At 41.4% G+C, this 25554-nt stretch overlaps 3 protein-coding genes across 6 annotated transcripts in view; 2 read left to right on the top strand and 1 right to left on the bottom strand.

Moving 5' to 3' along the window:
- LOC123973453 (bone morphogenetic protein receptor type-2-like) overlaps positions 1 to 6246 on the top strand; it is a 32468-nt gene extending 26222 nt beyond the window's left edge. For both annotated transcript variants that reach the window (XM_046053497.1, XM_046053507.1), the window contains exons 11-13: positions 1323 to 1495; positions 1575 to 2914; positions 4319 to 6246. In XM_046053497.1, coding sequence (XP_045909453.1) covers positions 1323 to 1495; positions 1575 to 2914; positions 4319 to 4572 — 1767 coding nt within the window. In that variant the 3' untranslated portion in view covers positions 4573 to 6246. The remainder of the gene's footprint in view (positions 1 to 1322; positions 1496 to 1574; positions 2915 to 4318) is intronic.
- A 2649-nt stretch (positions 6247 to 8895) lies between these two features.
- On the top strand, positions 8896 to 21802 carry fam117ba (family with sequence similarity 117 member Ba). Its single transcript, XM_046053548.1, has 8 exons — positions 8896 to 9390; positions 12101 to 12333; positions 14870 to 14953; positions 15141 to 15251; positions 16891 to 17034; positions 17234 to 17441; positions 17571 to 17691; positions 18408 to 21802. Exons 2-8 carry the CDS (start codon positions 12313 to 12315, stop codon positions 18631 to 18633), a joined length of 915 nt encoding a protein of 304 aa, XP_045909504.1. The 5' UTR covers positions 8896 to 9390; positions 12101 to 12312; the 3' UTR covers positions 18634 to 21802.
- The window catches only part of ical1 (islet cell autoantigen 1-like), a 27300-nt gene continuing 13827 nt past the window's right edge, over positions 12082 to 25554 (bottom strand). For 2 of the 3 annotated variants that reach the window (XM_046053521.1, XM_046053535.1), the window contains exon 15: positions 21687 to 25175. In XM_046053521.1, the coding sequence (XP_045909477.1) occupies positions 25060 to 25175 (116 nt within the window). In that variant the 3' untranslated portion in view covers positions 21687 to 25059. Of the gene's footprint in view, positions 12309 to 15536; positions 15643 to 21686; positions 25176 to 25554 lie in introns of those variants that run through there. The other variant, XR_006825624.1, reaches the window with a different exon arrangement.

The following is a 25554-nucleotide window of genomic DNA, read 5'->3' as shown; positions in this document are numbered from 1 at the left end:
GATCTGAGGCCTTGAAGGGCACGGGAAATTAACAAAATTAAGAAAATCAGAAAAATATATATATTTTAGTAACTGTAAAACTTAATGTGATTGATAAAGTTATTTAAAGCCAGAATCCTGTCAATAAAGCTGGGAAATCATCTAGAATAGGGCCGGTCGATATGTGGATACATTCAAATTAAGTGACTGTTTCTGTTGAACAAGTGCATTGACACAGTTTTTGGTGGCTATAATCATTCCTTCTGTCCGTGCTGGCCACAAAATCCACAGTCCTTAACACGAGGCTTCATCAGTCTGAGTTAAACATATCAGGTCGGTTTCCTCCAAAGTTACAGTCCCTCTTTATGTTTCCTCAGACTGTGTTCACTTGCTGAGCTGCAGTCGAGAGACTGCAACACAAAAAGGAAATTGGCACAGAAATCTGTGTAACTTACCTGATTTGACAAACACACACTGCTGAAGACTCATACTAGCTCTGGCTGAACTTGAGAATGCATTTTTACATAGAGTTTTGTCTGAAATCTCTTACATTGAAATTGCCCTACAAAGGGATCTCTTGTGCAGTCAGTGTTCAAAGGAGGAACTATTGACCCTTTGCTAAGCCACGCCCCCCTTAGTGACTGTTGCAAAGCCCGACAAACTATCGGAGCTGTCAGGCTTTTATCACAGCGCTGCCACTGTCTATAACTGCAATCCCTGAAGAAATACTGTCTAATTTTTGGGAACAAATATCTCAGAATGCGGTTGCATTGTGCATTTGAAGGTTGTATTCAGGCTCAACAGGCTCAAACTGACGTTAAAAAATAATGACAGAAGCTAAAGCCTACCGATCAAAGAGTAAAGGTGAACCACTGCATTACCTCAGCATTGAGAAAGAGGACAATATTATTAAGGATTGCACTGTTCCTGTATAGCTGGGTAGGTCTCTGTTCACTATTACAATCTTTAAAAAGCAGAACAGTAGGGCTTTATAACGTAACATTCAGTAGTAAGTTAGCTAGCGTTACATTAGGAACAATCCACAGCCTATATTTTCTGAATTTGTTGTAGGTTTTGGAAAGGAGAATAACTCTTACTTCTTCTTTCAACCTCTCTGGGTAGCGAGTGTAAGTCTGTCTTAAAACAATACTGCTACTGACATGGCCATATGTACATTAAAAAAAGTTATTGGTTGTTTATCCTGTCCATACTGGCTGTGAGGAGATCCCTTCCTAAAGTGATTTCACTATAAGAGATGGTGGACAAAATGTTCATACTGTGAACAATGTTTGTGTTGTTTCTACTGCCTCTATGGTTAAATATTAAGACTTTGTGTCCTCCAGGCTGTTCGCTCTCTGAAGGAGACGATGGAGGACTGTTGGGACCAGGATGCAGAGGCCCGCCTCACAGCACAGTGTGCTGAGGAACGACTGGCAGAACTGCTTCTCATATGGGACCGCTCCAAGTCTGTCAGCCCCACGCTCAACCCCATGTCCACCACACTGCACAACGAGAGGTAAGCTTAGATACTGAACCACTTCTGTCACTGTGGTGCTTTCAAATGATCTCTTTAACGTTTTGTGTTTTCCAACCAGAAATCGGATGACGCCAAAGTCTGGCCCGTACACAGACCATCCCTCCACCTACATTGAAGAGCACGAGGGCGTGGCCAAGAACGCGCAGGCTGAAACCACTAGCTCTGTGAGCAGTCGAGCTGGGGCTGGGACCGGAGAGAGAAACAGGAACTCCATCAACCAGGAGCGCCAGCAGCAAGCCAACGCCCGTCTGCCCAGCCCAGAGGGCAGCAGCACCAGCACGGGCCTGAGAGGCAGCCCCTCAGCCTCCACCACTACCACCACTATTATCTCTGAGTCTGAGGGACCTGCAGGGGTCGCCACAGTCCCAGTCTGCCTCCACCTGACCCAGGAGGACCTGGAAACCACCAAGCTTGACCCGAAAGAGGTGGACAAGAACCTTAAGGAGAGCTCAGACGAGAACCTGATGGAGCACTCGCAGAAGCAGTTCTGCTCTCCGGATCCACTAAGCCCCGGCAGCTCCAGCCTCCTTTACCCCCTCATCAAGATGGCCAGTGAGGCCTCAGGCACGTCGGACCCCGCCGCGCCCATGCCTACCACCATCTTCCCCCTGCCCAAGCAGCAGAACCTGCCCAAGAGGCCGTCTAGTCTGCCCCTGCGTACCAAGCCCACCAAGAAGGAGTCGTCATCGTCTTCGCTCAGGTTCAAGTTTGGACGCTCAGGGAAGTCCAACCTGCGGCAGGTGGAGGGAACAAAGATGAACATTGGTGCAGTAACGGGCACAAACACTGCTGCAGAGGCTCATCGGGGCGCAGGCACAAACAACACACCTGTTCTACGAGACACGCATGTCAACGGCAGCGTTAACGGCAGCGTTAACGGTCACGCCAGCACTGGGCTCTCATCTATGGCGACAGGTGGAGCGACAGGTTTCGGAGGATCCGGCGTAACTCAGAACGGGTCCGGAGTCCTGAGGTCGGACGACAGTCGTCTGAGCCTCGGCGTCATCACGGCCAGCCCAGACGAACACGAGCCACTTCTGAGCCGCGAGCGAGAGCAGCCCGATCCGAGAGACGCGTCCTCGAGCGTCGCCGCTCTCCGCTCGGCCCGACCCAACACCAACAACAACAACAGCAACACCGGCCACGGCCGGGGGGACGGGGAGAGCGGAGGAGAGAGTGACGGAGGAGAGGAGGAGGGGACCGGAGAGGGAGCGAGCAGGGAATCCACGGGGCCCCCAGGAGAAAGCTCTGGATCGGGATCTGGTACTGCTGAACTCCAGGGGGAAGCTCCGGTCACCATGAGAGGGGAGGCCCTGCTCAGGCAGCCCAGAGCCCGCAGGCCAGAGAGACCCAACTCCCTGGATCTGTCCTTCACAACACAGGACCTGGCCTCACTAGGTGATTTTATATACCAACACCTCACGCAAGAGCAGTTTGTCCAGATCTTAATCGTAACTAAAACCCAGTTAGTAATTTGATTTGTCTGAGAAACCTTTAGCTAAGAAGATTTTTATTCCTAGATTTAACGTAAAGAGACAAAGTGTGATTCACATGCTGCCCAAGTGAATGAGGCCTATTGTTGCCTGTTTTGTCTGAACAAAATGTTTAAGCTTAAGGCTGGCGATATTCTATATTTTTGTTATTGTCAACAAATCCCATGAAGAAACCAAAACCAACAACACTGTGTTGATCCGTCTCTCAATTTTCCCACGCCCACCGATTCTTACTGAAAACATAAATCTTACATCACAATCACAAAAATTATAGTTTAATTTTTAAGAAGGGATTACTAATTTCTTAAAACAGCTGGTCACTGTAGTTTTTATCAAACTTTACTCAAACAGGAGGAAATAAGGCATTTGTTGGGGACTATTTACAGCAGCGGATGAATCCAGTTTTTCTGCTGTAGTGAGTATTTGGGGCAGCAGGAAGGCTCACTTTGTGTGTGTTTTTAATATTTCTGGGACAACAATGGAGCTCTATGGCACAGATATCAGGCTTCACATATCAGTTCTTGTCAGTAGGATCCATTCATTGTTAGTTTGGCTCTGCACATGGGATTTGTTGACTATAACAAAACATAGAATCTCACCAGACGTGTAGTATAGGACACGTCTGGTGAGACGTATAGTATAAAATAATAATAACATTATTATTAATTATATCAGGAAAGGGGCAAGAGTCCTTATTTTTTGGGAACCATATTAGTTTTTTTTTCAGGGCAGCAGCAGAGGACCACATCTGTATGAGCTCTGTTCCTCATGTGTAAATCTATTGAAGTGCCACAATAAATCACATTTATAAATAAATCACACAATAAATCACATCTTTGTAACCCTGTCCCAGACAACAAACATACAATAACTCAATAAATCACTTTAAGTTGCTTACTTTGGACACACAGGGGAGACATTTCCTCTCCTCCACTTGTTTTTTAATCATCCGTGTAATCTCAGCCTGGGTTGGGAGGCTACAAATCTGTGTTATGGAGTTGGAAAGAAATGGTCATGTACCAGGTAGGGAGGGTCTAACAAAATTATATTGTTTGTTTTATGGGAAATGTAGGTGTTTCTTGAAGCTTTACTAGGGACTCAAAGTCATAAACAAAAATAATATATATTTATTATATTGTGTCTCTTGTGAGTTCCCCAACTTTATGATAGTGTAATACTGACTTGCTGGAGTGGCTTTTTAAGGACACATTGTCTTGCATGTATACCTGCAGGAGACTGGTTTGAATATGTTTCACTGGTGTAAAACTTTGCCACAAAGTACTGATCACTGTTCCTTCGTGTTTCCCAGGGGAAGGCTTGGTACAGCCGGATGGAGCCTTTGGGACCGGCGATAAGATCAAGAAGCGTGTGAAAACGCCTTATTCCCTGAAGAAGTGGCGACCCACCACGTGGGTCATCTCCACAGACACCAGGGGACCGGAGGTCAACAACAACGGGTCCGCCCGCGGTCAAGGTCACAGTCAGAACCGGCCCAAGTCCAGTTCAGCCATCTACCTGCGGGGGGGGAGCTTGGCCAGCGAGCCTGGAGACACCCATGTGTGAACTCAGACCCTCCGACAAGACTGGAAAAAATAAAAGAAAAAGAAAAAAAAGAGAAGAACCAGAGAGCATGTGGTTTCTGTCTGTCGAGCTCTCTGCTCTGAATCAGCAAGAGGAAGCTATGGAGTGTCTTGTGAACAAACAGTCGAGTCTGATCATGTACAGTAATTAGGTCTGTCTCGCTCCTATGTGTCTTTCTGATGATGGCATTGCTTTAAATGGAATCCAGCTATGCAGCATTCTCACCCGCTTCTCTTTCCTGTGTTTTATTAATCCTCCCTTTGTCTGTTTGTTTGATGTTTCATCCTCATGAGCATAGCAATGTTTTCAACGGATTTTGTAGTTGTTTTTTTCCTTTCTATTTGCACTTTCAACCGATTAAAATCAGTGTTTAGAAGTCCTGTCTGTTGCGACCACGACAAGAAGCGAGTGGTCTCTAAACTTTTGAAAGGCGATGAATAACAATCAACACTACGAGCGCTCTCTTTCTCCTACTTTGCTGCATCAAGCGAAGTTCAGGAGCAGGCTCTGTAAAAGAATCGACGGTCTTAAAAGACAGAACAAAAATACTTATTTTTATTTCCTTAATTTGTATGTAATACAAATTTTGTCTTTTTTTCACTATGTATCCATTTTTTTTTTGTATCATAATTTTTAATTGTGCAATAGGATGTAGCTTTTAGATGCTTTCGATGTTTTTATTGCTTCCATTATTTTGGTCTTTGTTTTATCCCATCATTATTTTTGATATGTTAATCTCTGTTGCACTTATGGATAGTCACAATCGTTTTGTTAACAATCCAGTATACACTATCACACCCACCCCCCCTCCCGACTCAAGAGGAGAAAATGGATGACAATCCTCCTCTCTTTCCTTCTTCTGTGGACTATTTTTAAGGGGCACAAACACTAACAATCAAATCCCATCTGACTGGAAAAGTGATTTTTCATGATACACCTCTGCTTGCACAATTTCACCAGGAATGGCTCAGACTCTGGGGGTCTTTTTAACGCTACAATCATGAGAATCGAATCTACGGAGGGATCTGTTACAGTGCCCGACGCAATGGCTGTACCACCATCACGTGACCTCACTGTGGACTGTGTGTTTAGCTGTCTGTATGTGACTGAAAAGACCAGAAACACAAGAAAGCTCAGATTCTGCTCTTTGAACTCTGTTGGAAATCAGAAATTAGTCACACACAAAAAAAACCAAACCCCTCTGAAGCACGCTGGATATTATTTCTGCTTCTTGTTGTCTCATCCCGTGATGTTCAAATGACTGATTGTGTGTGTGTGTGTGTGTGTGTGTGTGAGTGAGAGGGAGAGGGAGAGGGAGGGTGTACACGTATTGTGTTTTATCAGCAAGCATTAGAGTTATCTGGGCCTACCGCTGTACAGGCGTGCTGAAATGTCATTGTACTCATTCTGTATTTTCAGCGCCGCTTCAGGGCATATGAAAAGATCTCATTTATGTTTTTGTAATCTGCAATTTGTATGAAAAAAAAAACATGTATGTGTATTGCATTGATATTTGCATCATTTTTATGGAGTTCTGTTTTGCATTCAATGGACACGGCCTTTGATTCCATTGCTATGCGTCTGCTCGGTACAGTTTCTGTAAACATTTTCAAGTCAATATGGAAGAAGCAATTCTCAATAAATGTATGAAATAACTGTTGGATTATATCTGTCAACGGCAAGTCTCTTGGGACCTAATTGGAAATCGAATCACAACATAAATATCGTGATAATATCATATCATAGGGCCTCTGGTGATTCCCACCCCTAATAATTATCACGATAAATATCTTTCAAGTTTAAAGGCTATTTTTTTTTTTTCTCCTGAGTGAAAAGTTGCACAAACCAGACGGTTAATTGTGGTTTTAAACGATTTAAGTTTATGGTCAGAACATGACAAACACTTGCTAAAAAGTTAATCAATTAACAAATCCGAGAGAGAACATTCAAAATAACAACAAAATAAAAATCTTAATAGAAAAACTGAACACTAATTTGTTTATGATTCAAATGAATTGAATCAAACATTTATTGAACAAACTTATATTGTTATTGAGGAAAATTATATAGCGATAAATTAATGTTTTATTGATAGGTTAAAGAGATATTTGCTCCAAATAGAGTTTAAAAACGTCGTCTCTAAAACAATCTCTTAATCTCATATACCTTTATTCTAAATGTGATGCTACAGCTTGCAGCCTTTAAGCCTAGATTAGCATAAAGACTGGAAACAGCTAGCCTGGCTCTGTACACAGGTCAAAAGCTCATTAATCAACACATTGTATTTGATTTGAATCTGTACAAAACTCCTTAAGTGTACAAATCACAATTTTTGATTTTAATGCCAAATAAGTGTTTTTCCCTGAACTTGAGTCACACTATTCCTTAGACAAAACTCTCACTAATAGCTATGTATTGCGTGTTGGGCTTTATTGGGTTTGTTTTAGTTTAGTTTTAGTAACATGTTACCAAAGCAGAAAGTCACATATAAAACAATAAAATGGGGGGAAAAAAAAAACTTACATTGAAAATGTCTTGCTTTTTTACATGCAGTAACATTCTGCCAAGGAACAATTATTAATCATGTAAAAATTATTATATTATCTCTCGGGTGTACGTTAATAATAATAATAATAATGCATATATTTTCATTCTGTGTATGCCATTGAAAATATGTAAGCTGAGGAGCTGAAATGTTATTAATACCAGGAAACATTTTTTGGGGACCATATAATAAATTACAGTACAGTCTGTAACCCTGTCACATATAACAAGTATTCACTAACTTTAGGTTTCCTACCTTGGACACATGAGGGAGACATTTCTTCTCCTGCACTTGTTTACTTCTCCGCCGTCTGTCTGCTCCACGCGCCCTAGCAACTGCAGCATCAGCACGAGCAGCTCGGCGTTGGTACGCTACGTCAAAGCTCGCCCTCGGCTGCGTCAAGTCGGCCAGACGTAACCGGGACTGCACCGGAAATTGCTTTCATAATAAAATATTAGGAGTGCTTTAGTGTGACCTTAGGTGATTGTTAGTGATACTCATAGCAGGATTTTACAGATTTATGTGAACAGTGGTGGACAGTAAGTAGGTACATTTACTTAAGTACAAATTTAAGGTACCTATACTTGAGTATTTTCTTTTTATGCCACTTTCTACTTCTACTCCACTATATCTGAAAGGAGGATATTGTACTTTTAACTTCCCTACATGTATCCAACAGCTTTAGTAGTTACTTTACAAATTAAACTTTTCACATACAAAACACATGAAGAGTATATAATTTGATGTTTTGTCATGACTTAAACTACTGAACAGTATATACAAGTACAGCTGAAACAATTAGTGGGCTGGCTATTGAATGAATTTGCAACCATTTTGATTGTTTAAGACATTTTTCATATTAAAACATTTCTTGGTTCCAGCTTCACTAATGTGAAGATTTGCTGCTTGTCCTTTTAATTATTTTAATAATTTGAATGTTGTGTTAATAGTGTTGAGGTTTGGACTGCTGGTCAGACAAAACAAACATTATGAAGGTGGCACTTTGGGTAATTGTGATGGCATTTTTTGCTATTTTCAGAATTTTTACAATCAGTCAGTCGATTAGTGGAGAAAATAATCAGCAGCTTTAAGGTGGGGGTACCCCTTCAACCTTTTCCTCTCGATTACTATGCAATGTGTAGCCTATAGTTTTGCTTGTGCTACAACCTCCTGGCCCCAGATTTGACGCGCGGTGATCAGATACAAAATTTAAATATTCTTCTTAGCCCTCTTCAAGACAGGGCTTTAAGATCAGATAATATAGCACAGTGGTTCTCAAACCTTTTCACGCCAAGGACCCAAAAATATGAAATGGTATTTGGCGAAGAGCACATTATGACTTGTTCAGGACTTGAAAGTCAAAGTTTAGGACTTGAGACTCGACTTTGGACTTGTTGGTCTTGACCATAGACTATATGTAAAAAGGTCTTGACTTGAGACTTCTCATCTTACAACTACATAACAACACAGGGTCCCTCTTCAAGACTCGGACTTGACTGTCTCAACCGGTCTGGACTCGGGACTTGAGTTCTAAGCCTGAGACTCATTTGTGACTTGTAAAACACTGAGTTGGTCCCACCTCTGGAAGTAAGTGGACTCACAGTAAACTTGGAGCTTGGGGGGCCCTATTTTAAAAAAACTCTTCTTAACCACAGTCCCTTGCACGACGCGACAGAGTAAATATTTTACTTTGAAAATGACACCCGGAAGTTATATTGTCTATCCCGGCTTGCTTCACACTTGGTCCCCTCTCCCGTCTTGTCAACCGAGGCTATCCCAGCATCACCACCTCCTTGTTTCTATTCCTTCTGTATTTCCTGTCCTTCTGTTGTTATTTTCCGAGCACAACGCATCTTCCTCTTTTTTATACTCGTGTTTTTTTCTTCTTCGACCAGAAAGCGTCTCGGTAGCTGCAGCTGCAGCCGTCGTGCCGCATCACCCGGGTAGAGAAAAACATTCATCCACGACGACGACTAGGAGGAGGAGGCAGGGTGCGAATACAGCAACGCCCATTTTGACACCTACTGTATCACTACGGTGCCCACGAAGACCGTTACTATCTTTTCTATGTCTGCTTCTTTATATCTAAGAGGGCTCCCCTCACTTGTAGCCTGCACCCTCGTCCTGCAGCCCTGCATGTCTCCACCGCTGCTTTAGCATCTTCGAGCAGCGAGCAACATCAACAGGGGCCGGGGGAGCTGAAGAAGAGCTGCATGCCCCTTTGCATGCAGCGGACCTAGATCATATTTCTGCAGGTGAGTTTCATGTTCACACATTCAGCCTCAAAATTATGAGCCGGATTGAGGTCTAACACCAGCATGGCGTGTATTATTATGATGATGGTATGTGTGTGGTGGGGAGGGGCTGCATGCATGTTTCCCTGTAAATAAAATTGGCCTACATTGCACATGCGATCGCACGGAGATTTGACGTGCAGGGTATAGTATAGCATTTGTTAAACTGAATGGGCAATTAAGTATTCCTAGTCCCCCAAAATTTGATCTGCTTTAGCCTTTTATTTTAGCTTAAAACCCAGCAATTCGCAAGATACATTTAATCTATTTTAGATGGCATTCATTTTATTCCATTCAAAATGCACAGACATGGCAGCTAAGATAAATTGTGTAAACCAGACGTGAAACGATTAATTGATCACTCAATCAACAGAAAATTAAACAATTTTCCCCCCCATTTAAGTAATTTCTCTAAGCAAAAAAAGCACAAAAAAAATCACTGGCTCTGATTTCTCAAATGTGTTTTTTCTGGTTTTCTTCTCAGTCTATTTGAATATATAGTGTATAGAGTAATATAATAAAGGCCATTTGCACTGTCCTGATACTGCTCCAGTTCCTCAGAGACATACTACCTCACTCAAGCAGCTGACCTTCCTTTCCTTACATATGCATCTTCACATTGAATTGAACTGGATAAAATAAGCTAACTGAAGGCATCAATTTGGGCTGTGGGAAATTATTATTATAGTATTGATATTTTAAAATAAACTAAACAATTACTGGTGTAAAAAGCGCATTTACATCATGTGTATATTACTTTCTGTGCAAGCTGGTTGGCCCCACTTTTGCTCTTAGCTCAATTAAGTCTGTCTTGTGTTTATCTGGGTTAAAGGGACTTCAGTGTAGCTCCTTGCGTGGATTGACACTTATACACACATAAATATAACAGCAGGCGGAGTAGTACTAGTAATGCCACTACCATTGTTACTATTGCTGTCAGCCTACACAGTACAACGCAGTGGGTTGCTGATGTGTGTGAGCAGACTGAGACAGGAAAAGCAGCAGTCAAAATAAAGAAGGCTGAGCAATTTGCTAGTAGACTGCTGATGCTCAGACCCCTGTTCACACACACACACACACACACACTCACACACACTCACACACAAGCGCTGCTGTGTGAAGATCAGTCGCTCCGTTCCCTAGCAACAGTGATGTGCGCTGGTCAAGGCCCTTGCCAAATTTAGCTCCAGGACCAGCCCTGCCGGTCGATGCCGTGTGTTTGGATACATGCTGCATGTACAGAATGTTGTTAGTAGGATAAAATTCATTATTTCTCCTGCAAGCTGCTTCGCATCTATTAAAATCTGTCAAATTCTGTTGTGTGTTTGTGCATGCAGAGTTTCATTAATGCAGCATTGTTGTTCTGTTGTTTAAACAGCATTACAGAAAAGCCTTGAATACTTTAAATAGATCACAGTTCCAGTGCAATTGATTGCAGTGGGCATCAATTTGATTAATTAACACAATTTAGCACAATATCTAACAAAATCCTTATCGTGATTTACATTGTACATGGAGACACGATACATGTCCAAAGATGTATTAAATAGATTAAAGTGACACTTTGTAATATTTGAAAGACAAAATGTTTCCTACAAACAAAAGAAAAACTGAATCCTTAAGCAATAAAACACGACCTTGCTCAGTTAAATATACTCAGGAGTTTTGCTGCTTCAGCCTCACTTGGTTTTGTAGCTTACGTTATGGCTAATGTTGGCTGACGTTAATGAATCAGTTTGCTGACTTTATGATTCTCTGCTTGTGTTACTCATACACTGTATTTTAGCATTTATCCTTACCCTCTACTTGTTTTTTGTAGCCAGAGTGGACGAAGTAAAAGTTATGGTAGTTTGCTGTAAGCAAAAAAAATCCTCATAGTTCTTTCATATTTTTTGTCATCAACAATTTATTTATTTCCTAAAATGTTTTATATAATGGGGATGTTGTTAGGCTAAAAAGCATGATCACACTGAATGCAATGCAAAACTAACGCGTTCTTTGCACCACAGTTTTCATAAAAGAAACTACCCCTTACCACCCAAATACATGTAATTTTGCTGTATATAGTAAACTAGCACTGCAACTAACAATCATTTTATTATTATTTATATCTACTACGAGACCGATTGTTTTCAAGATTCATCAATTAACTGTGTGGTTTATAAAATTTACTTTCCTAAAGCCCAAAGATGCAATTGTGTTTACTATCACACAGACACACACAGGGGGAATGTTTGGCATTTTACCTTGCTGTTTGTTATCTAATGCAAAAACTGGAATCTTAAATTAGAAAATCAGATTTTGCTTATGCTTCCTGCTACCCGTGGGTGCCGGCACCCACGCAAAACATGCGGCTGCAGCTCTGAATCAGGGTCAGCGGGGCAGAAACCAGCACCTTCTTTAAGCTGTTTTAATGCCATTAACCAGGGGGTTCTGTGAGACTAAGAGGGAGGGCATATCCGCTCAGCCCAGCACGGGACGGATTAACATTAATCTGGTAACACAAATGCAGACACACTCACAAACCTAGATGGACAGGGCAAGACAGCCAGCAGCTTATCCTGCAGGCCAGCTGTTGATTTGTTGATGTGTTTACCATGTGTTGACAAATACCTTGTTTACATCTCAAGGCAGACCTCTTGACTCCGCTCTCTCTCTCTCTCCTGCTCAGACTGCATCAGTGGCCTTAACCTCCCACAAATCTTTGTGTGGTCTACATCCTCCGGCGTCCACCCTCCTCTCCCTCCAAGCGCTCTGCTCCTCATTCTCCTCTCGGCCTCTCGGTATCGCGTCCAGCTGTGGCCCTCACAGGGCGCCTTCGCTGGCTCTCACCTGACAGGTCCCTGGCCTCAGGACGACAGCCAGCACCAACACGTTTCCTACATGAGGGACAAAGCGACGCAGGTGAGTGCTGTGGGGGGTTTATATCTGTGTGTGTGGTGGTGTTTCAGTGGATGGTGCATTAGTTTGAGTTTTGTGTGCAAAAATGGACATTGAGAGGGAAAAAATCCAAAATGTCTTATTGATTTCCTGTACCTAAATAATCTTTAATGAATTTAGACTGTTGAGAATAAGTTGTCACATAACAAAAAACCAAACAAGGTTATGAAGAAGAGATTAAATGTTTGTAAATTTGGTCATTTTAATCAAATAGGACAAAGAGTTCAATAAGCTAGGACCCCTGTATCTGATTGAAAATTAGCCTCTGCTAGTGAGATGTTTGGGAAATTTAGACAGCTGTCTGGTTTCCCTCGGGTCTTGTACGTATTTGGACAATGTTAATATCATAAATTAGCAATTTTTGAAGTTGAGCTTTCAGAAATAAAGGAACCAATTACGTGCAAGGATTTCAGTGGGCTGCATATACAACAAAGGGTTTTTAGAGCACAACCAAACATTATAAACATATATGATATATATGCACTGTAAGCAAACAAATTGTCACTAAATATTGAACAACACTACAGTTTAAAGCTATGCCCGCAGCTCTGTGAGGCTGTATTCAGGCACAGAGGTGCTTTAAACTAAATCCTAATGACAATACTACATGCTGATGTTAAAGATGTTTACTTCAGTTTAGCATGTTTGCATGCTAACATTTGCCAATAGAACTAAACACAAAGTACAACTGAGGCTGATAGGAATGCCATTCCATAAAGAAAAGTTTAAAACCACAATGAAACATCTGGTTCAACTTTCACTCAGGAGCAAATCAAAATCAGCCTTTAAACTTAAAAGAAATAATGATTTGACTAGACCAACACTTAACTACTTTAATCAAGTGAGTTGTTGAGTTGTGTAAGCTGCAAACATCGGATACAAATGTTGGACACATTTGGTAAATTTAATAAGGAATAGTGGCCCACGAATGGAGCCCTGGGGCACACCACATTGTAATAGTGCTTTGTGAGAATGGCAACCCAGCATCCTAACAAATTGTGCTCTGTTGGAAATATAGTTTTTAGATCATACAAATGCTGTCTACATTTACATTACAATCTACATTTTTGCAATGTAGATACTAAAATGTCATGCTTTGCTACATCAAATGCCTTTGAAAGATCCAGAAATGCTCAACATGTGTGTGTTCTGATGAATGCTTGCGAGATGTATGTATGTGTATATATGTGTTTACGAGGCAATCAATGCAAAGAGGTTTACAGAGATTGCAGACAGTTGCATCATCGTGCTGTGCTGCCTCTGACTATCACTTGCAGACTGACTTTGAACCAGACTCAGGTCAAACAGTAGCTGGAAGATATTTCTTCAACAGCAGGTCATCTCAGTAGAGCAACAAGAGTGGTCAAACAGATGTTTCTGTTCTGTTTTTACACCTCACTTCAGCACACACATTGGTGGTGTTGTATAAAACCCATAATACTGTACTTTTAATTACATTCTTAACTGTATTATTATGGTCAGTTTGGTGCTGGTGACAGCACTTGTTCGTAGACACAATCCCAGAAAATAGCACCATCTTTCTTATTCTTGCAATTCTTTTTGACTTGTGACCAGTTAAGATGACGCAATGTCCTCTTGTGACTCTGCGTCAAAGATTATGGCCTAAGTGTGGAAAGAATGTGAGCAGTATATATACACACACACACACACACACACACACACACACACACACACACACAGTTAGAATTTCTATTAATTACATTTACATATTTGCACTTGTGTGTGAACACAAGTGTATTGCAACTGTGATCTTCCCATTATAAAATTTTATATACTGGAAAAATGGCAGAGCTCCCTCACACACCAGCCCAATATATACTTGAGCATTTTAGCACTAAAAATTTGTATTTATTTTTCTAATTCTTATTCTTTATTGCACACTAGCCTTTTAGCACAACCTTAAGAATATGCCCCTCTTTTTTCACTGCACATAGAGTTTCAGCATCAGGGCTTTTGAGTCTTCAATCCTTTCCAATAGAAATCATTCACTTTAACCCATTCTAAAAGACCTTTCTACAAATGAGTGTGTATGTCTTGAAACAAGAAAGATGAAGCAAGGTTGCTGAATTAGAAAGAAGAAAAATACGTAAAACAAGTTGATGCAAAAGGTTTTTTCACTTGTTTTAAGAACATGGGAATATAAAGAGTCAAGTTACAAGCACAATTTAAGTCCTGTGACCCGAACAACAATGATTTTTTTTCACTAGACTTCATTCATTTACTTTACACTCAAAAATATAAGCACGTTGAATGAGACACATTTGAGTTTTAGGATGTTTATGTTGCTTTATATCATTAAGTAAGCCCCTACCCATGCAGGACTCTAAACAAAAACTATGGATTATTTGTATTATTTATCGATTATTTAATATAGGTCTGGTTTTCTTGTTACTTTTTTCCCTCCCATGTGTCTCCTGATTTGGTTGTTTTGTGCTTGTATGTTTGATATTTAGCTCTAACCAGTGTGTGTGTGTCTCAGACCCCCAGGGCCTGGGCAGATGAGAGGAGGAGGGGCTCTCACAAACGCTCGGCCTCCTGTGGGAGCACCGACCAGCTCAAGGAGGTCCGTTTCTCACCTGATTTTGGAGCCAAAATAAATAACAGAGAAAAAAAAAGGCCTATTGTGTTGGAAGGAAATGCTGTTTCTGAGCACTGTGCAGTAGCTTTCGCTCAACGCACCACCATTAACAAGATGTGTCTGTATCTATATGTCTGCATTACAGTGTCTCTCTGTCTGTGAAATTCTCCAGATTGCCAAATTGCGTCAGCAGCTTCAGCGCAGCAAACGCAGCAGCCGCCATCGACGGGATAAAGACCGCAAGTCCCCGTTCAATGGCAGCCACACCATCATCCAGTCGCAGGTGATCAATAGAAACAGTGTGCTTCAGGGAGTGTGCGTTTGTGTGTGTGTCTGCCAAGTGGCTCCGTCTCTGAGAGGAACTAGGTTGGCTCCCTGATCTGGAGAGTTTTGAGGACGTCCCACTTTTCCTCGTGTCCCTGTTAGGCTCTGGTGTGTCTCCTGGTAATTTGAAATGTGACGTGGGCTTTTTAACGACCTCTGGGCTATGAAAAGTCAGTTAATTTGGGTTCTTCTGATTCTGCAGATGCTCACACACACACACACACACACACACACACACACTTACACACAGTGTCCTGTCATGATGCTCTGTGTCGGTGACAGCGGCAGGGCCAGTCATACGCTCCCTGTGGAGTCTGCTGGAGTGCAGCTGTCCAGCTGTCTGGGCCTCCCTATGAGACAAAGAGAAAGAGCGATTGGCTGACCTATCATGCAACTTTTCTCACAATCCTTTTGACAAGTTTGTTAGCTGATAAAAAGAGCCATTAGCCAGCAGGAACACACCTGCCTGCCCAAAGTGACAAAAGTGAAGAGTCTCCGTCCCCTTTCTAAAATGTGCCAGCTGATTGAAGAAGACAGGACAGGTAACATCACTTGTTGCTTGTCAAACCGTGATCGATTGTTTTATTTGTTTTTCGTTACAGAAGGGGAAAAAAAAAGTACCCAGAGAAACTACATCAGCAGTTCTTGTATAAAAACATTTTACTGAACATAAAGTATTCTCACATAAACATACCAAGTACCATTTCTGTCCATGTGCAAAGCTGCCCCAAAAAAATCGCAATTGGTGGCAGCAAGAAAACAAACAAACAAGACAAAAGCAATCAATCAACACTCCCAAACACTATTTAGCACTCTGGGTTGTGTAAATAAATGTTACGCAATAGAGTTGAAGAGAAGTAATATCCAATAGTGACAGAATCCATTTAGTAAATTAAATTAAAGCAATATTTCAGCAGATGACTTGTGTGACTCTGGACTATAAAGACTCAATCCCACATTACAAGTACATACTAAGTTCCCATTTCGTTCTTATAACACAAGGGACAAATCAAATCCATGAATCAATTCATGATGAAGTTTCAAGATGAGACAGCAACATCTTCTCATACTACTTTCCAAGTAATAGATTGTCATACTGTAGAGCCTGGTTGCACCCTTTGGGGGACACATTGCCTCTTGTGATTTCTGATACAAAGTAAACATGAAGCCACATTTAGATATGGTGGTGATACAAATAAGAAGTCGACGACTACGGAGAACATTTTTCCATGCAACTCTGTGATCTGCTTTTGAAATGTACCTACATAGAAATGTTTCTGTCATTGTGTGGGAGGGAAAAAAATCAAGTAATGGAGCTGTTATCTGTCGTAGTACATCGTACCCTGTACTAACAAGTTCAGTGTTGAGTTAATGATTCCAAGTCGCCGAGACTTGTTTCAATATTCATGATTTATGGATACTGTTGGTATTACAAGCGCAGCTATAATTTTTCTTGTGTGGGCTGCGCAATAATCCAAGAAATATGAAGCATATATTTATATATCTTATATCTGTGGCAGCAGCTTCCTGCTCACTGCTGCCAAATGAAAGATGTTAACTGCAGCCTTGCGTGTTCGTGTCTTGTGTGTGTTTCGCAGTCACCTATGCCCAAGACCATTCTGATACCCATCCCTATATCCAAGTCATCGGCCCCTCGTTTCCGCAACAGCGTGGAGGGCCTCAACCAGGAGATCGAGCGCATTACCATCCAAGACACCCCTGAAAAGGACGAGACCATCGTTGTGAGTTCCGCTAAGAGATTGGGGTTAGGGGGTTTTTGAAAACGTTTTGTCCTTCTCTTAAAAATGTTTTGTTGTTCACTGTATTAATTAACATTCAAGGTTTTTCAAGGGTTCACACACCACCACTTGCCAGGGATTAAGCCCCCCGGTACAGCGTTGTTATTGTGACCTCATTTGTGTGTGTGTGTTTGTACGACAGCCACAGGATGTCCCAGATGGGCACCGTGCACCCCCACCCGTCCCCCCACAGCGCAGCAGCAGCACCCGCAGCATCGACACACAGACTCCCTCAGGGGGCGGCCTGAGTGGTAACCACAGCAACTGCAGTAGCCGTCCCGACTCCATCTCGCCCTCCTACCTCACCGTCCTCAACGACACGGGTGGAGGCAGCCCCTATGAAGACAAAGGTGGCCAACACACGTCACATGTTGTACCGTATGCATATTGCACACATGGCCCTCCAGAGTCTCTCTGAGTGAGTCGTGTTTCTGACCCTGACCTCTGACCTCCAGTGTCCTCTCTCTGCTTGTCCTCAGAGCTGGGCCCTTACTCCCCTCTGCCTAAATACGCTGCCTCTCCCAGACCCAACAACAGCTACATGTTCAAGAGAGAACCTCCAGAGGGCTGTGAGAAGGTCAAAGTATTCGAGGAGTTCATGTGAGTAGAAAACTCCCCAATACTATCTGAACAAACACACATTTTGACTCAGTACCACATACACCATCCTGCTGCCCCAAAAACTCACTAGAGCACAAAATGTAGATTAATCCGCCACTGAAAATAGTCCCCAACAGATGCACTATTTCCTCATGTTAACATTTGCTAACGTTTGATGAAATCACTACGTTATGTAACTGTATATATTTGTGAGGTGGTGTTCAAGATTTTCATCTTGCGTAGGAACCAATGGGCTTGGGACTGAGGCTACATCCACACTACTAATGAAAACACCAGCGTTTTCACAGGTTAGGTAGCACTAATACGCTACCCCGGAGTTTTAAAGTGATTTTCAAACTTCTCCGATTTAGGTCTTTAGAGTCACCATTCTAGTCTGAACAGCAGGTGCAAACGTAGCAAAAGGTCTGCGTTTTTAAAGGAAAATGAAATAGTGTGGATGTTTCCTGAGAGACACAGACAGGGTAGACGAACTAACACATTATAGGTTTTGGTCTATTCATGGAATTTGTTGTCTAAAATCTAACACATTATAGGTTTTGGTCTATTCATGGAATTTGTTGTCTAAAATCTAATCAAATTCTGTCGTAACAGTGCCATTAACAAGGTAAACATATTTTCAGCACACCTTTTCCTTTAAAGGTGATGTAGCCGCTACAAACGGTATTAAAACGTTCATTGTGCATGTGTGTTTGCAGGCCCAAACCTCTGCAGGAGATCCCTCCCTTTCTGTGTCCCGACCGCAACAAGGTCAACTTCATCCCTAACAGCGGCTCTGCCTTCTGCCTCGTCAGTATCCTAAAGCCCTTACTCCCCGCCCCAGACCTCAACTTTCGCCCCGGGGTGGGCCTCCGAAGCCTGTCCCCGTCCCTCGTGCCTCTGTCCACCCAGCCCTGCCTCCTGGAAGAGCCTGAGAGCTTCTGACGCCCCACGAGGGCTTCAAGTCGCCACAGCCCCCACGAAGGAAACCCCCTCCTCCCCAACTAAATCAGAAAACATGTGAAACTAGGAAACAACCCTTCTGCTCCAAAAAAAAAAAATGCCTTCAGCATGCCAGCTAAGCTCTCTCTGATGTCCTTATCTTGTTGAAAAAGCGCTTCCCACTGCCTCTCCTCCTCAGACGACTACAACGAGAGTCCTGCAGCCCTGTGCCAGGGTTTGCGGCCAACATTTCATCGCTTTCTTCTACCTTTAGTGCTGGTTACGTTCCTGTTATGTGGGAGGAAAAGGGCGAAAAAGGACAGACTCTTTTATTTCATCGTATTATACCATGGCGCCTTTCCACGGACATATCTCTTTTTCTATCTGTAGTTATTTCTCTTTATATGAAATATGCCTTCCATTACAAAAAAAAAAAAAGGCGACCAAGAGTTTGACCACGGAGGCTAATTTTGGTGCTGCCAGATTTATCGTAGCAAAACTTGAACGGTCGCGACAAGGAGAAGTTAAAAATGTGCCTGATATCTTAGACCGCTCAGTTTCGCTAAACCAGCGTAGTGCTCTGATCATGTTTGTTTCTTTAGCATGACACACGTGATGTTTGCACTATGATGGCCATAGATACACGCAGAAAGGCAGGTGGTATATTAATTGTGAACTAAATCCAGACATCTGTTTTGTACTTCTGTCAGCCATTTACATTAAAAGCTGACTGTAAACCGGTACAAGCCGATGCCTTTGTTACACTAACTGGTAGCAGTGAACTGGTCCCCTGCCGGGCGGTGCGTATCTATGGGAAACACAGGCCAGGGCTATGATGTGTGCAGCGTGTTCCACCTGTGTCTGCTTGCCCCTCCTTTCCCAAGCGCCAGCCTTTGCTCCAATTGTCCCTTTTTACTCCACCGCCATCACAACCGCCCCAACCGCTCTGTTCCTACCTTTTCCACCTCTTTCTCTCCATTTTCTTTCCCTCACTGTCACTTGTCATGCTGATTTCCTTCAGTCTTTCTCAGCTAGTGTTGTTGTGAAATGTGTCCAAAAGGGCCTCGTCCTCGCGGCGACAGGCTCCCTCTGGCTTGTAGGGCCCTGAGCATGGAGAGGGTGGTGAACACAAATACTACTGTAGTGGCAAAAGATAAATCAGACAAAAAGGACAAAAAAATTAAAATAAAGGTCAAACATTCTCAAAATCAAATGGCCACTGAGACACCTACGGAATGACTCTTAAGCAGGGAAAAATAAGTCCATTGTCCATGCAAGCACAGCGTTTATGTGGTTTATTTCCAAGCAAACAAACAAATGGTGTCTACAGCCTCTCTTGCCTTGGTAAAAAAACATGAATCTTTTCTAGTCCCTACCTGTGCTAAATGTGACTACCCCTGTATGTAGATTCACCTGCCCAAGCTGCTCACTACCTACTAGTTTTTTAAAAATTAACTAAAATAATAATATTAACAGTTTAATCAAACAAATTCTTTAAGGCAAAACAGCAATAAAATACATTAGTATTTAATTATTAAATTAAATTACAGTAAAGGAGTAGCTGCAACACTGCGGACCATGAGGGCAGATGGATTTCTACAATACAGCTGCAACCAACCTACTGTTTTCAGCACTGAAAGTCTAACATAACAATTACAATTAAGTCTCCACATCAGTCCACATTGCTTAAGTGCAAACCTTAAAGACCCCGAAACTCTGGTTTCAAATCAAAGTATTTTTATCTAACTCTAAAGCTGCATTAATTAATCAAATGACTACATGCAATCACTGGACTGCAGCTCCCCTTAGCTCTACGGAGCTTTTCAGCTTCTTTGTTTTGGTTTTACAACCCACAACTTTTGGTTTTGGTTCACTCTCACGTCCAGCCACAGCTGGCAGGCAGTCTGTGTCCTTGAACCAACCCCTAATATTCACACAACAGTTGTGGATGGAAACAGGCATTAATTTGTACTTCATTTAAATACATGTTTTTATTCATTTAATATTTTAAAAGCGCTACATTTGAAGGCAAACTTGACCAGTGCTGTGTCTACATGTTGTTTCCACTGCCCCTCAGTGGTCAAAATAATGAATTACTGCAGGTTATGACAATATATGAAAGTTCTCCTTTGAACTAAGCTCAAAATTAAACATAAAAATATTAACGAAACACACTTTAAACACCACCTGATTAAAACTAACGACACATGTGGATGTCTGATGAGGAGCTGTCGTAGTTTGTTGGTTGAAGACCTCTCCGTGCCCGGGCCCCTCTTCCTGTATATGTCATTACTACTTGACTGTGCCTGCTACGGTGGGATAGGAATGTACTGGATATGTAAATATAGAGGCACACTGTGTTTGTATTATCGGCTGACAAAGATATGTAAATGAATGAGTCAACAATTGTACCCTATATCCCTCCCCCCTGCCTCCTCCTGCATTTTCTCCGCTGAGTACTGTGAATTACTACATGTCTCATTATTGTGAATAATAATGTATTTATTTATCGGGAGTGTAATTGGGTCTGCAGAGAATTTTAAATCAAGAATAGATTGCATCGTCCATCTCAGGTTGTAGTGAATAGGACACACACAAAAAAAAAATAACAAGAGATATACTAACTTCTCAGCGCACACTAACAAGTCTACACTACTATTAAGAGAGCAAACCAACAGCTGCTATTTATGTAGCCTCACACAGTGGAAATCCTGACTGATGTAAACCTGTAGCAGAGTAGAAGTAGAGAGAGAAGTGTGGATGTCACCTGATTTGGCACGAGTAATGTTTCTTAAATGAAAGTTCTGATCCAAAATGAGATATCCACTTGCTGAAAAACAATCACACCTACAAGCGACATGTTCTTGGTCGTTGTTTTTTTTTTTTTTTAGACATCTGTTTACAAAGAGAAGTAGCCTGAAAGAGCAGATTCATACATGTGGAAATACAGATTTATTTCAGATACCAATCTTTGTTTTTTCTTCTTCTTCAAAGTGGATATGAATAAACAGCATTTTAGGATGAGGCTCAACGTAAGAAATACTCGACAAGGATTCTTTGTTTGCTTGTCCAGTTTATTGGAAACAGAACTGCCAAGTTTTCATCTGTTAAACCCCTTGAGTGAAATAAAAAGGCATAGTTGAATTAAATAAAGCATTTGTGATTGACTTGAGAAATACATTCTTTTTTTCTTTTTTTTTTTAAAAGTGTGTAAATCAAGAGTAAACAGTATAATACATGATGTAGTTTCCCCTTGTGACCACTCCGCTTGGAAAGGAGGATAAGAGTTCCTTCCATGTGTCACATTAGAAACAAGAAGAAAAAAATAAAATGACATGCTGTGTCGTAGAAAAAAAAAATAGCAGAGATACTAATGTGCAGTTTTTATAAAAAAGTGTTTTTCTTCAGACATGATGACTTCCTCCCACGATACACTCTGATCACATTTGTGCCACTTACACAGGCACACAAGTGTCATAACTGAGGATTTGGTTCCAGTTGGTGCGCGTCAACAACTCAGGTGTGTTATCCAGAACGTACATTTTTAGAAACTCTACATCCTCGTTTTGCAGCTGTTCACTAAACCAACATGTAAACATTCAAAAATGTCAGTCTTGGTAGTTCAGTGGAAATTAAATCCACAGCAGATTAAGTTAGAAATACATTTTACAACATGGTAACAGTTTTCCAGTGTTGATTATTTCCCCATAAAACAATAATATATTTCCAAAATCTGTGAATTCTCAAAATACACAACACAGAGCTAAAAATAGACAGTATTATACAGTGTTATTTTTTTCAGTGTACAGCACAACAAAAACGTTTGATTTTGCAAACAGCGATATCATCTGAAAATAAATACATTTTGATGCAGCTTAGGTGCCATTATTTGCAGATTTTTAGAACTTAAATAACCCACCCGCCCAAAAATAAGCAAATTCATGTGTCCTACTTTAAAACTTCAAAATAAAAGTTTTTCTTGGCCTTGGACTTGTAATTGTGAAATTCAAACGACAGACTGGACTGATGAGGATTTCAAACGCATTCTATTTTTACCCACACTAAATTCAGAGCGAGTAGAATCTGGGCTGAAGGTGAGAGGATAAACATGAAGTTTTAACAAAATATATTGCCCCACTGGGCCTGTGAACTCCAGTTCAGTCAAAACGACACCATCAGTCCTCTCCAGAGACGGTTCACAGTTCACTTTTAGACCATTAGACTGAAACTAACAGAAAACTGAGAATTTCAATCAACAAAAGAGTCACATTTATCAAATTGGTGGAGTCTTAAAGATCCAGAGTTTGGTTCGCATCACAAAGCAAGTAAGCTTGGGTTACCCGGCTTCACCGAGCCAAACGTCAGTGATCCTGGATAACTGGTATCCTGAAGCTGTTCACCAGCTGCCTCTATTAACCCTGGGTTTTTACTATCAAGCTACAAGCACATTCAAGAGGTGAAGTTCTTAATTGCAATGAACATCAGAACAATGAGTGCAGCACTTATAGGACATGAGATTAGGTGGTGATACCCGCAGGTAATAAAATCACACATCTAGATAAGATACTTTAGGAATAAATTCCAAATAATAAAAGCAAGACAATAAATTTAAAAAATATCAGGGAATGCATTATTATCCCAAGATAATCCATTTACTTTGCATAGTGACATTTTGGTGTGTAAGGGCTGTTCCTGCTGCCAAAGCAGAGCGGAAAGATGCCCATGGTCCGAGCGAAAAACTCCCCCACTTTGGTCCAGATTCAAATATTTCAACAATGCATGGACCCACCATGACATGCGGTTCACACATGCACGGCCCCCTCAGGAAGAATCCTACTGGCTTTGAAGATCCCCTCACTTTTCCTCTATCCCCAGCATCAGTTAGCCATTTGTGGGTTTAAGTGAAATGTCTCGACAACTACTGCATGGACCTACCATGACATATGGTTCAGACGTTCATCTCAGGATGAAATGTGATAACTGTTCTTCGTGTTTAGTGGTTATTAGTAAATGTCAGCATGCTAACATTCTACATTTAGAGAGTTAGTTGATAACTGATGTTAACATTTAGCTCAAGTACAGCCCAAAAGAGCTTTTACCATGTTTTATAATAAAAAATGACATAACAAATTAATTACAATGATTTCCTCGTTGAGTCTAAAAAGATTTAACACTCAAAATGTTATCCTGAGCTGCAGAACTAAAATCTCTGTTGTTCCTTATTACTTTTATCTGAACTCAGTACTTATGTGCATGACAGGATTCTCTATGAACGATTAATATTTCTCCAGTGAACTCAGTGGCGACAAATCAAGCTGTTTTTAATCCATTCCTCTTTACTAAACCCGCTCCAGTTTATGAGGCTTTTAGGAAACGGCCAAGATTAGTTGTCCAGCATAGGTTAACATGGCGATCCACTCCAGCTAAAAGTGAGTCAGCATTGTGAAACCAGAAAACCTGTGTAAAGTCCAAAGATAGCTGGATAACCCACTAATCTTGCTTTGTGATACAGACAACTGCTGCTGCTGTTTGTGTGTGCAAATACAGGCTCAGTGACTCAGTCTTATCTCATACATACAACACTATGTCCAACATATATACACACACACACACTCTCTCTCTCTCTCTCTCTCTCTCTCTCTCTCTCTCCATTCATATGTGACAACTGGGATGTACGACTCGATTATTTTGACTGATACTGCAACTGCGATATGATTTGCGATACTGAAGAAAATTATACTTTTTACATCATTATTGTCATTTTCATTGGAAAACATGTTTAAATGATTATGGTGCAATTTTTGAAGGGACCTGTAGCAAACAAATATGTTTTCGTAAGTCTGTAGAACATGATGTTTAGACCTTTAACAAAGATTGCGCCTCCTGCGATTTGAAGATTTCCATTAATTGTTCAGCCCAAGTGACAATCATGTGCTACCATGTATAAAACAACATTAAGTAGTAAATAGACACTAAGCACTCAATTTATTTTACACCCTGGGTCCCTTGTGATGTGTACACACAGCAAACTGACACACACCCAAACAACACAAACATGAACAGCACACAGGGAAAAACATGCGACGGCGTCCAAAATAAACCTGTAACTCAAACATTCTCTCCGCTTAACAGAAGCTGGAACAACTAATAGCGAAAGGTAACACAAACCCCATGAGGTCTGCTGTGTGCATACGATTCAGTGGCTTCACGTGTAGTGTTAACAGTCATTTATAAAGTTGCAGCTGAGGAGAGCGTTTAACCGTTATCTGGACTGAAAGTGTAAAATAACATAACCAGTGTAACACAATGAGTGTGTTTGCATGTGTGGATATGTAGACACCTCTCCTGCTAACAGAAATACAGGCGCGCGTGTGTGCATCAAGGTCTGTGTTTTTCACTGTTAATGTGTGTTCTTCTTCACACACACCTTTAGGCGTTGAGCAGCTCGTCTGCGGAGCGTCCGATGGCGTCGGGGTTGGAGAGGGGGTCCAGGTCTGCGAACAGGTTGAACCAGGCAGACATGTCTTTGGATCCACTTGGAGTTGCTGCATACACACCCATAAGAAAGTTTAGATTTATGTAAAAGTGTGTCCACATAACTAGCTTTCTCAGAGCATTTAACCACACTGACCTCTTATCCTAACAGACATAAAGACATTTTGATTTTTCATAGTAAGAAAGTCACTAATGACATGAACAATGGCTTGTTCAATCCCAGTAAGTGACAGTGAATAGTTTGTAGTTTATAGTATGGTTTGTCCACCAAAGAGCACTGAAAAGGTTGTTTTTACACTGTTAAATGCATCTTGGTTGCCATTTAACAAGACAAAACATAATGTTATCTGAGTCCCAAATATCAATATTGTCCTCAAAATATAAGTTATAACAGCAACAATATAACAGTATAACTGTATTACAGTATAT

This window comes from Micropterus dolomieu, linkage group LG01 (assembly GCF_021292245.1).
Source record: "Micropterus dolomieu isolate WLL.071019.BEF.003 ecotype Adirondacks linkage group LG01, ASM2129224v1, whole genome shotgun sequence".
In the NCBI taxonomy this organism is placed as follows: domain Eukaryota; kingdom Metazoa; phylum Chordata; class Actinopteri; order Centrarchiformes; family Centrarchidae; genus Micropterus; species Micropterus dolomieu.
This window is presented reverse-complemented; position numbering and strand designations above follow the sequence as displayed.